Source organism: Leptodactylus fuscus, chromosome 4, assembly GCF_031893055.1.
Source record: "Leptodactylus fuscus isolate aLepFus1 chromosome 4, aLepFus1.hap2, whole genome shotgun sequence".
In the NCBI taxonomy this organism is placed as follows: domain Eukaryota; kingdom Metazoa; phylum Chordata; class Amphibia; order Anura; family Leptodactylidae; genus Leptodactylus; species Leptodactylus fuscus.
In genome coordinates this window covers 87,645,319-87,658,301 of record NC_134268.1, presented here as the reverse complement: position 1 = coordinate 87,658,301, position 12,983 = coordinate 87,645,319, and the positions used below count along the sequence as shown (strand labels likewise).

Here is a 12,983-nt window from a genome sequence, read left to right as displayed (position 1 = left end):
ATTCTGACGTGTTCTTCGTTAAAAAAGGGACTCTAATGATAGATAAAACCCCTTTATTAGGTTAATGATTATGGGATATATAATTAGATTGAATTATTGTTGAGAATCGTGACAACAGTTGGTATAAATGTCTATATCAAAAAGACAGTTGATGACATGGTGTTGTACCTGTTTTAAAACATGTAACAAATTTCCTTTCGTCATATACTCCATCACCAAAGCATAGTTACAATCTTCCAAGATGATACCAATCAACTTTACGATTCGTTCATGGTTGAGTTTATACATCTTTTTACCCTCCTCATAGAGATTATTATTGTAGCTGTAATACAGAAATACAAGTGAAATCACAATCAAAACAGTAATAAAAGAAAGGACCTGGTTATTCATATTTGTTATTCCCCTGAGAGACTAACTTGCGATTTTCTGATCATATTTATAATGCATTGCACTCCCTATGTTGTGCAATGCATTCTAATACCTATAATTTTATGACTTTGGCATGGTCTAATAGGAACGTATACAGACAGCCCTGGAAGCCTTCATTAGGCCCCTGGCCGCCATGTGCGAGCCCCCTCCATCCATAACCCCATAACCCCTTAAATGCCATGGCTGCTATACTATGCATACTATACTATACTATGCTATACTAGGAGGTTGTAGACAACTGTCTTCAATGGTATCAAATTCTATCTCATCAAAACATTAGTGTCAATTGCTGCACGCATGTCTATTTTACTGTGTGCTGTCCATATAGAAACAGACTGCACATAACCCAAATACTCTATATGCTTGTCAGAATTAGGCCTTAAAGTTAAGGCCCCACATAGGGAAAAGGTAGCATTTTTTTTAGAAGATTTTACTGCAGGTTTTTGGCCTAAGGTCAGGAGTGGCTTTAAGGCCGGGGCCCCAAGGGCCGGAAACGCCGCAATTTGGCCGCAGCGGAAACACCGCAGGAAAAATCGCGGCGTTTTACAGTGCTTGCAAAGTGGATGGGATTAATGCAAATCCCTTGCCCACTTTGCGGAAAACCGTTGCGGTTTTGAAAATCGCAGCATGTCAATTATATCTACGGAAACGCCAGCGGCTTTCCCATAGATATAATTGTAACAGAAAGTCCACGGAGGAAAACTCTGTGAATTATCTGTTCAAAGCGCTGCGGGAAGAACCGTAATGCGTTCACGCCGCGATTGTTAGCGCTTTAGCGCGGCGGTTCCAGCCCATGGGGCCTAAGCCTAAAAGGAAACTATAAAGAAAGTACTTAAAATGATTTCCTGTTAAATCCACTCATGACTTGGCTCAAAATATTGCAGCAAGAACTTCAACAAAAAAATTCTGCGTTTCTGCAATGTAGGGCCTCAGCCTAAAGAAGTTTTCCAGGCAATTTATGACTGATCCTTATGTCCTGTTCACATCTGCTTTTGTATTCTGTCCGGGAAGAGTCTGCATGGAGACCCACCGAATGGAATACAAGCGCAATTTCAGACTTTGTGCTGTAAAAGCACGCAGACGCCATAGACTATAATGGGGTCCGTGTTCTTGCCGCGCACTGCCCGCACGAATGATTCGTGGGGAGAGAAGGTACAGAGAGTTATTAAACCATGCATGCCTGGCTAAGATTTCTGGGTAATGAATATGCAAATTAATGAAAAATAAGAAGTTGTTCATAGTAGTTCAAGAACTACATTAACATGGTAGGGGTGACTGAAATGTTACTTACGAAACAGTTTTATTTCCTGTAAAAACAGTTTTCAGTGCCACTAGCCCATGTGTCCGATGGCAGCATAAAAACACTTTGCCAAATCCTCCACAATCAATTTCTCTCTTGTCTAGCAGGTCTGTAGAACTCATGCGGATGTCATCCAGGGACATGTTTGAACCTGGTCCTTGTGATTCCATGGTCTAACTATGGTCAAAATCACCTAGAAAAATCAATAGGCATTTTTAGAAATGTATGTCCTCAAGACAAATGCTATGAAAACAGTTTTGAAGATACTGTCAAAGGTTTAACGCTATTTCACATACATGCACATCAGGGAATATGGTTAGTTGCCGCATTCACTCGTGCTTGTACGTGATGTTGATCGCACGGGTACAGAAGCAGAGCGATCAGCATGAGAGTCCGACTATGTCTGATTAGCCAGGCTCCCGCTACAATAGCGGTGACAGTGATAAATACTGATCCCCGCTGTTTAACCCCCTAAGATGCCGCGGTGAAACATGATCTTAGAGTTTCTAAATTAAACCTAAACTATTGGGCGGCATCCAACTAACAGATAACACCCTGCTCCTTAACCCCCACATCAGAGCTGAGCTCTGATGTGGTTTTTTAACCTCTTGGATGCTGCGGTCAAACATGATATCCAAACTGTCCCCTGGGCTTCCCCCATAGCAACATTGAGGGGTGGGGGGAACCCATATGTAGGTTCTGCAGCTTGGGGTCTAGCTAGTGACCTCAGACTGCCTGCATCCCAAACATACCTGAATGATCCTGTCGGGAAATGATGAAGTCAGCCTATGCGTCTGCATAGGGTGACTTCCTCTATAGACTGCAATACATTTGTATCGCAGTCTATAGTGCTGAACCAGCAATCCAGTGGAGAACTGGTTCAGGTCCCCTAGTGGGACATAAATAAAAAGTAAAAAAAAAAAAGTTGAAAAGAAAAAGAAATAAGTGTATGAAAAAATAAATAATTAATTAACTACTAGAGATGAGCGAACACTATTCAAAACAGCCATTTCGAATAGCACGCTCCCATAGAAATGAATAGACGTAGCCAGAACGCGGGGGGGGGGGGGGAAACGGACGGCCGCTAGCAAAGTCTGCGTGCCAGCCGCTTCCACTCATTTTTATGGGAGCCAAATAGTTTATTAATACTATGTGGCTCCTTTCTGTGAAATACTGCATTTCTATTTTTCCCTTGTTTCTCTATGGAGAGTAACATGGCTTTTACTGTGTACAGTGTACTGGCTTGTGTGTAATGAAGAAAAAATAGGGGTCCATTCACACAGAGGAAAACGGTGAGGAATTTGGTGTTGAATTTCAGTGCTGAAAAAAAAAGCCTCCCATTGTCTTCAATGGGTTCCTTTTTCTGCTAACAGAAAAAGAAACCCATTGAAGTCAATGGCAGACTTTTTTTTTCAGCGCTGAAATTCCACACCAAATTCAGCGCCATTTTCCTCCATGTGAATGCACCCTAAGGATATGGTTGGGTAATTTCAAACAGTTATTACCCTGGAATTATCGAACACAGAAATGTGATCCTGGTGTCATCTGAAAGAGGAGATTTTCATCTTTCATGTGACTCTAAATACAACTAGTACTCAGATATTTATATGTATCTGCATATAAATATCCAAATCCCAACTGTTTAGTCAACCAGTGATATATCTCGAAATAATATAGCTAGAACTGCACAACTGGTCTCAATTCATGTATATGTACACAATTCATAATACAGAAATAATAAAGAACTGTAGGATTTCACAGAAAGGAGCTAAAATTTGTTAATAAGGTATATTATAAAAATCAAAAGTTCTTTGAAAGTTTACTTACACTTGAAATCTAGGAGCTGTCATAGATAGAGATGAGCGAGTACTATTAGAAACGGTAGTTTCAAATAGTACGCTCCCATAGGAATGAATGGATGCAGCCGGGGCCCGTGTCCTGCCGCTTAACCCCCTGCGCGCTGACCACTCCCATTCATTCCTATGGGAGCGTGCTATTCGAAACTACTGTTTCGAATAGTACTCGCTCATCTCTAGTCATAGATATTGATTACTAAAGGAATGATGTCACCACGGGGGATGTGCTTGATTTATGAGGAGGTGCAATGAGGTGGATCCTCTGCCATCGCAGGAGATATGAATATTATGGATATATTTATGGATATATTAATATATTATTTCAATGCCTTCAAAAATCTCCCTTGTTGTACTGTGCACCGAACTCTGCAAACGTCTGACCACGGTATCTGCGACTCCTGACGTAGTATTCCTGCATTTCTCACTATTTAAGTACTGTACTGTTTGCCTCACCGATTGGACTCCAGATCTAATAACTAGTATCGTAACATCTGGTTCATCCTTTTGTGCAATTTCCAGATATCTGAAGCTGCCTTGTTCATTTGTACAGACAATTATATACAAGTACAAAGAAGATAGGAATGTTAAGCCATCATAACGCTCAGGAAGGAGAGTGGTTCTGTGTTCAAGAGACCGGGCTTTGGTACGAAATGTGCATATCAACCCAAGAACAAAAGCAAAAGACCTCGTGAAGATGCTGGCTGAAGCTGGTAAGGGTGTGTCATTATCCACAGTGAAACGAGTACTGTATTGACATGGACTGAAAGGCCACTCTGCCAGAAAGAAGCCATTACTCCAAAAGAAACACAGGAACAAAGACCTTAATTTTTGGAGACATCCTGTGGTCTGACGGAACTAAAATTGAAATGTTTGGCCATAATGATGACCATCGTTAAGTTTGTAGGAAAAGGGGAGAAACTTGCAAGCCTGAGAACACCATCCCAACTGTGAAACACAGGGGTGACAGCATCATGTTGTGTGGTTGTTTTGCTGAAGGAGGGACTTCACAAAATGAATGACATCATGAGGAAACAACATTATTTGACAATACTGAAGCAACATCTCAAGATATCAGCCAAAGTTAAAGTTTGGGCTCAAATGTGTCTTCCAAATGGACAAAGACTTGAAGCAACTGCCAAACTGGTTACAAAATGGATAACAAAGTCAATGTTTTGGAGTGGCCATCACAAAGCTCTGATTTCAATCCTATTGAAAATTTATGGGCAAATCTAAAAGGGCAGGTACGAGCAAGGCGGACTACAAATATGGCTCAGTTACACCAGTCCTGTCCGGAGGAATGCGCCCAAATTCCTACCAACTATTAAGATTACCAAAATTATTTATATTTGCAAGAGGACGCCGATGAGTTGAATACATAGGCGATTAAAGCAGGAGCTGTCACAGCTCAGCTCCTGCTTTAACACTGCGCTCCGGCTTCTGCATGTGTAGGTGAGATGTGATGACCTCACATTGCACCTACTACTATTGAGTGAGAGAGCGGCAAGGGAGCATTGGAAGGTGAGTATAAGTGTTTTTTTTGTGTTAAACATTGCAGGGGGACGGCATGACACAGGGGCAGATGAAAGGGGGGGAGAACGGCATGACACTGGGGCAGATGAAGGGGGGAAGAATGACATGACACTGGGGCAGATGAAGGGGGGGGAGAACGGCATGAAAATTGGGCAGAGATCGGGGGACATGAAACTGGGGCAGAGATGGGGGTACATGAAACTGGAGGCAGAGATGGAGGGGGACATGAAAGTGGGAACAGAGATGGGTGGACATGAAGCTGGGGACACAGATGGGGGGACATGAAACTAGGGAAAGATTAAGGGGGTATATGAAACTGGAGGAGAGATGGAGGGGGACATATAATTTACAGGTGACTGTAGGAGGATTATACTGTGAGCGGGCACATGAAAAATTATTGAGAATGGGCGGAGTCAACAATATTTTGTTAAGCTGTGTGTATAACATGGAGATGACATATTATCTGTATGTATCGAAAATGTGAAAACTGTCCTGGATAGCAGGGGTATAAAATGGGCAAACTCCCTTGGCAGTGAAAGGGTTAAAAGCAGGTGGTAAGATTACAGGGCATGTCAATGTGGCAGAGACTGTACAGTGGTCGGATGGTGCAGTAGTTAATGCCAGGCTGTACCCGGGGATCTTATCCAGCCATGGTTGCCAATGAGTAGATCGTGCACTGACTGTCTCTCTGCGCTTTTCCGGGTCACTTGGCCTAGACACTTCTATAGGTTACACATATACATTGCACATAAGCAAGTAGGTCATGGTTTCACTTTCAGTTTCGTAAGTATCTCTAAGCACTTCTAAACTTCTGAGAACGTAAATGGGGAGACCTAACTAACACAAGTATAGTCATTGTACATAGTGCCCCTCTCATCTGCCAGCTCGTACTCCTCCCGCCCCCCACCCGTCTCATAGCTGTATACTGCGCCCATAAAGCCCCTCTACCTGTCATATACACGTCACATTCGCCGTGCGCTGCAGGAAGTGTCTCCTTGTATCCGCAGTGTCTTCTACACACACTCACTGGTGACATGGGACTCCGAGCAGGCTCCAGAACAGGGAGTCCCAACGTCCTCCTCAGAAGCTACTTGTTACCGCTTCCTGGTGGTAGAGAATGAGTTTCAGTGCGCCGCCCCTTCCCTATACCGCCCTGTCCCGACACTACTCGGCCCCACGTCACACTGTGCGGAGTGACTGGGAATTCCCGTGTTGTCCTGTCAGTCTTAGGGACTGCGGTACAGCAGTATGCTCCGAGCACTTCACAATCTGCTTCACACTGATGTATAAGTTTTTAGACTTGAAGTGACCGTAGACATAAGGGAGATTAGAGATTACTCTCCAAAAAATACAACTAAATTCTGCCACAAAAAAACAAACTGGCAAAATAAGGCTGGTTTTACACGACTGTAAAATGTGGCCTCTTACATCACCGGATATTTTATCCGTGGTGTGGCCCGGCTGCAAACGTGGTCCGCAATTTATAGCACATGTCTGTAATGGCCGTGAATTGCGGCACTGCATAGACTTGCCCATATAACTCTATGGGCGAGTGCGGCAGGACATGGACATCTGCGGAGCCTATGTTGCCGATCAGCAACTAGTGTTGCTGATCAGCAACTTGCGGACCGTACATTCAATACGGTCGTGTAAGACCAGCCTAAGGCTTAGTTCACAATACCTCTATTTTGTCTGTTGATCCCGCATAGACAAGAGTCCAGTGGTGTAACAAGTATCTTGTGGGCCTGGGTGCAAACTTTTATCCGGGCTTTACCTGACCGCTGTCATAGTGGTACCAGGCCCCGGCCAACTCCAGCTGGCTGCGTGCCCTTTACCTTGCCATGCCCGGTCGCGGTCGCACTCTCTGTGACCACGATCATTACGCCCCTGCATGAGTCTATTGAAGGAACGCACTGTTAAAACAAGGATCTTGTAAATAGATCCATTAACGTCTTTGTGGCTGTGAATACAATGGCTAGTATATAGTCGTGGAATCCTGTCGTGTAAATGAATGAGCCCAAAAAATGAACAGAATAAAAAACGCGGAAGGCACATATTTTGCCTGAATCCCTGAGCATTTACTGTAATGTAATTCACTTTCTCCCGTTTTTGTTTTTTTTTTGTTTAGTTTTTTTAAACATCACAAAATTCTATGATGGATAGGAACAACGGACAAAATAGCAATATTGTGACCCTAAGCTTAGGCTATGGTTACCTCAGTTGATTTCAGTCTGTTGCTCTGATTCCATCATAATTTTTCTTCTGTTTATTTACTTTTCAGGTAAAAGATGACATCTTACACAGATGATTTGATCAGAAAGAGTCGCTACACTGGCACAAGCATCGTAGCCCCTTCAGATAGCTGAATAGCAGGGGTCTCAGGCCTTGGGCCCGCTCTGATAGTTTATTGATGACGGAAAGGTCATTAATGAAAATGAACTGGAATAACCCTTTATTCATATGTCCTTTTAATGTTTTATCATTATTATTCATGGTCCATGCAGCTGTGATTTTACATTCATGTGACCTGTGGATTTTGTAACCCATTGAAAAAGGTCACAAAAGGACTTCATTGTGATTGTGTAGTAATTGCAAACTACTAGAGATGAGCGAACACTGTTCGGATTAGCCGATCTGAACAGCACGCTCCCATAGAAATGAATGGAAGCACCTGTGACGCCGGCCACCGGCAAAGTCAGCGTCACAGGTGCTTCCATTCATTTCTATGGGAGTGTGCTGTTCGGATCGGCTGATCCAAACAGTGTTCACTCATCTCTACAAACTACCTCTGTATGTTCAAGGTTGAGACCCCACATTGCAGAAACACAGCTTTTTTTGTTGCAGATTTTTCAGCGTTTTTTTGAGCCAAAGTCAGGAGTGCATTAACAGAAGGGAAATATCTAAGTCCTTTTTCACATTTTCTATTCCTTTTTAAAGCCACTTCTGACTTTGGCTCAAAATACTTCAGCAAAATCTGCAACAAAAAATGCTGCATTAGTCTTAGGGTGCATTCACACTACGGAACGCCAGCGTGTATCAGAGCCGTACACGCCGGCGTTACAGCAGGGCTGCCGGACACTTCCCATTCATTTCTATGGGAGCCGGCATGCGAGCGCTCCCCATAGAAATGAATGGAAAAAAGCAGTCCATTCATTTCTATGGGGAGCGCTCGCATGCCAGCTCCCATAGAAATGAATGGGAAGTGTCCGGCAGCCCTGCTGTAACGCCGGCGTGTACGGCTCTGATACACGCTGGCGTTCCGTAGTGTGAATGCACCCTTAGGCTAGAGCCCCACGAAGCAGGCTGCAGCAAAAAAGTTTGGTAATACATCGTGACTTTTCCTGCAGCGCTTTTCACAGAAAGCCCACAGAGGTTTCCTCTACAGACTTTCTGCTTCAAATATACCGCTGGCGTTTCCGTTGGTATAATTGACATGCTGCGTATCCGCTGTGCGTATTCTCCCACTATATTTGGATGGGATTCGCTAGAATATGTCTTAGGGTAAGTTCACACTACTGATACGCTGCCTGATTCTGAACGTTAAAACACGTTCAGAATCAGCGCGTATAAAGCAGTTCCCATTCATTTCAATGGGAGCCGGCATATGAGCGCTCCCCATTGAAATGAATGGGCTGCTTTTTTCACTACGAGCGCTCCCATTGAAGTGAATGGGATGTGCTCGCATGTACGGCTAGCTCTGCTCATGCCAAGTGCTGCGAGAGAACTCTCTCTAGTGCCGCCTCCATCTTCGTCAGCAACGTCCTCTTCATCCTCTTCTTCGGCACTTGTTTCAGACTTCTAGGCCTCGGGCAGAGCAGACTGCACATGCCCACAGGCCACGAGAAAATGGCCACTCACACAGTATTGTGGGCAAGGCTATTCCGACGGTCACATAACTGCTGAAGCCATTCAACGGAACTGCGGAAGACACTGGCAACCCCTTTAAGTTTTGGGATTGTTAAGGGATATTTTATCAGATGAGTGGAGGGTGTTCCCCATGGAGCGAAGACCTGCCCTTGCCCACTCCCCAAACACACAATGGATCTGGCTGTCTTGAAATTGAGGATTCTTAATGAATGATAAAAACAGGGAGTAAGAACCATGCACTCTGAAAGTTTTCAGGATTTTGTTCCAGGCCTTCCAAGTGGAAGACTGCAAAGGGTTTCTTCTTGTTAAGAGGGTAGGATTTCATATCGTTGAAGTAATAAATTTGGGAGGCACGCACAGTGGTATGTTCGTATAAACAGAAGTGTTACGCAGCCAGTTCCTGACCACCTGCAGAAGTTCCGCCAAATTATATTTCCCCTCTATTAGACTGACTCCAGATTCCTGAACACTCAAGTCCTCACCCTTATAAACTCAGTTTTATTACTCTGTCTTATCTCACTATAGCGAGGTTCACACACTAGCGTTTGAGTCACTCCATCCCCCATTCCGCTTAAAATAGGCAGAAAGAAAGGTCTTGCAAGCAAGGAAACCCGGCGGACCTCATTATAGTCTATACTGCGGGTAACCACTTTCTAAGCTGACCGAAAGGACAGAATCCTGAACACCAGTGTGAACCTAGTGTAATGTATCACCTCATGAACTCTCTTTGTGTTTCATGTTGTTCCCAGTCATTCATGTGTAAGTGCTTGAAGAAGGAGCCTCTCTGCTTTGAAAGCCTGCAAATGTAATTTTTATCTGGTTAGCCAATTCAGATATCATGCTTACAATACTTTTGTTAAATATCCAGTATTGTATTATGATAGAAGGGAAATTTAGCCCCCTCATTTCACTGCAGTTGTGTAGGGAAGATGAAATGCTATAGGAGTTAGGGAAATTAACATATATTTAATAAACTAGCCCTCCGCAAAAAATAACAGGTGTGGTGTTTCCGTCTATTAACTGTGGATTCCAAGTAAGTTATAAATGGGCGGATGTTCATCTGGTATAAGTTAGTGGGATCCATGGTATTCGATACTTCCAGATAAGATAATGAAGACATGCACAATGCAAATGTAAAACCAGATTCCCATAAGGGTTTGGTTCGGCCCCATAGTGATAGCACTTTGGTTTTATCCAGATTTAAAGGGGTATTCCCACGTCGCATACTTACCCGTCTTCGTTCCTCTAAAATCTTCTGTCTTCCGGCTTTGTCTCGTCATTGGTGGGCGGGGTCACATATGCAAAGCCAAGCGGCGAGATGCCGCCGGCCCTGCGTGCGCGCTCATACACCAGTCTACCCTTCACAATGCGAATACAGACCCAACACCCTGCGGGTCTGTATTAGCATTGTGAAGGTTAGACTGGTGTATGAGCGCGCACGCAGGGCCGGCGGCATCTCGCCGCTTGGCTTTGCATATGTGACCCCGGAGCGGAACAGCATCGCTTCTGCCGCTGCTGGCTTCATGCAGGGCAGAAGCATAGCGATGTGCCTGTGCCGGCGTCTAACAGTCCCCAGCATCCGCCTATTATAGCGGATGCCGGGGAGTTAGACGCCGGCACAAGTGAAGCCAGCAACATCGCTATGTGCCTGCCCTGCATGAAGCAAGCAGCGGCAGAAGCGATGCTGTTATTCCGCTCCTCCGCCCCCCTGCCCCGGAATAGCAGCATCGCTTCTGCCGCTGCTTGCTTCATGCAGGGCAGGCACATAGCGATGTTGCTGGCTTCACCTGTCCCCCAAAGAGTAAACTACCCCCCCCCTCCCCATGTTTGGGATTGGTTACCATTAAGTCATCTGCATTTGCTGCAACATGATTCTCCTCACAACCCATGCAAATGGCAGTAGTGAGGTGGTAGAGAAGGGAATATATAGGCAACTTAAAAAGGAATGGGGATAACAGGCAACCCTGCTCAGTACTTTGATTAAAAAAAAATCTAAAGAAGGTGTAATCTTGTCATCAACCATGATCATGGTATTCACTCATGAGTACAGAGAAGCATATTTCAGAAATATGACATCAAAATTTTGATCTTTCAAAGTGACAGGTAACACCAGGGGATCTTATCAAAGGTCTTCTCAGTGTAAAGGATCATATACAAGAAAACTAGTTGTCCTGGCCCAGGCTAGTAACCATGACAATGGCACTGAGGATGTCCGCTGTCCTTCCTGATCTTCATACTTACCACTGCTGCAACCCCAACCCCATCCCTCTCACCCCCACCTTCCCCCTGCTTCTTACCTAAATAAAAAACAAACAAGAGAGGTTGGATAAATTGGCCACAGCAGCCGTTTTATTACATAAAATACAAACATCAAATTTCAACATTTCTTTATTGAAACATCCTTTCTGAGTAACTAACTACCCATACCCCACTTCTCTTATCTAACTAAAATATAAATAATAGTGCAAGTAACAAAGAGGGAGGAAAGCCCTTGGAGCTAAAGATCTGACCGCCAGACTGACCATCATAAACAAGTTACCCCCAGCCGCAACCACAGGCATGGGGGCACCATAAACTGATGGCAGTACCAAGCGCAAATCACTCCCCGGGACGCCACCCAGCAGGAGTCCAGAGGCAGCCAGACCACTCATATGCAGTAATTACATAACTGGGGAGAAATACACCCCATGTGTATTTCCCCACCCCCAAGGTTTTTTGCAACTCCAAGGACCTCCCACCCCGCCACCGGGCGCAGCCCTTGACCCCCTCAAGGCTGCGACCCCCCCACCAAAGACAATGCACGTTCCACACCCCCCTGAATGCCCAAGGACCACAAATCAATGCCCACAGCGTTCAGGTGCACCCCATCAGCTAGCCAAAACCCACCCTGCAGATCTTCCAACTCCCGATGCCGCACCACAACCCCCCATGCTTAATCACAAATGCCCCAACCGAACGATTAGCCTTCGACCTAGCCCGATTAATCTTAGGGACCGACCGAGCACCCCTCCAAGTGTGGCGAGGGACAATGTCCGACCACACCACTACCAACCCCGGACATTGCAACCATAGACGCATCAAATCATGCTTAATGTCCCGGACCAGCTCCCTAGAAGGGCGAGAACCGAGATCATTACCACCCAAATGCAAAACTAACACATCAGGGTGCCGGTCAAGCCTCGAAAATTTATTAAACTCCCGCAATAAACGACCCCACAACATACCCCGAAACCCCAACCAACGCACCACAGCCACCGACCTGGGGAGCCCAAGCTGACGTCCGTGAGGCCTGACAGAGGCACGCTCCGCCCCCAGTGGACATACGAATGCCCCATAATCCAAACCAAATGCGGGGGACGACCTAGGAGAAGAACAAAAACAATCAAACAAAGTCATCGAACCCCGCCCCCGTCCCCAAAACAAACCCCAGCACCATCAACCGGCCACCAAGCCGCCCCAACCTGCCGCCACCCCCTTCGAAAACCCTACAACAAATGAGGACGAACATACGAAAGGAAACGACCCGACGCCCACCAACCAATCCGGCGCACCACATCCGTACCCAAACCGGACACCACCGCTTCCGTAGCCGCACCGATGCGGAACGAATGCGGAGCATAACTCAAGGGGTCCAAACCCAAAAACTCCAGACACCGACGAAAAACCCATGTGAACTGGAAACGGGACAAATAAGTCCCGTCCCCATGACACAAAAGGGGGCCACCAACCACACCGCGGCACCCCAAGAACTCCCTGAAACAACGAACCGGGCACATCTCCGACCCTGCAACCCGAAAAAGACGAACCCTCCGCCCCCTACCAAACTGATCCGTCTTAGAGCGACGAACCAAAAACTCCACTTCCAGCTCACCCCCCACGACGTCCTGAAACAATACCCCACCGCCCCTCGATTTCGACGGCGACACCAGTTCCCCCACCCTGAAAGCCCCGAAAAAGGCCCATGAAAAGGCTAAACGAAACAGTAAGACCTCCCCCGGAGA

At 45.6% G+C, this 12,983-nt stretch overlaps 1 protein-coding gene across 2 annotated transcripts in view; it reads right to left on the bottom strand.

Moving 5' to 3' along the window:
* RIPK1 (receptor interacting serine/threonine kinase 1) overlaps positions 1-6,173 on the bottom strand; it is a 43,198-nt gene extending 37,025 nt beyond the window's left edge. For both annotated transcript variants that reach the window (XM_075270749.1, XM_075270750.1), the window contains exons 1-3: positions 6,064-6,173; positions 1,721-1,922; positions 169-322 (exon numbers count right to left, since the gene is read on the bottom strand). In XM_075270749.1, coding sequence (XP_075126850.1) covers positions 169-322; positions 1,721-1,899 — 333 coding nt within the window. In that variant the 5' untranslated portion in view covers positions 1,900-1,922; positions 6,064-6,173. The remainder of the gene's footprint in view (positions 1-168; positions 323-1,720; positions 1,923-6,063) is intronic.
* Between the last annotated feature and the right edge of the window lie 6,810 nt (positions 6,174-12,983).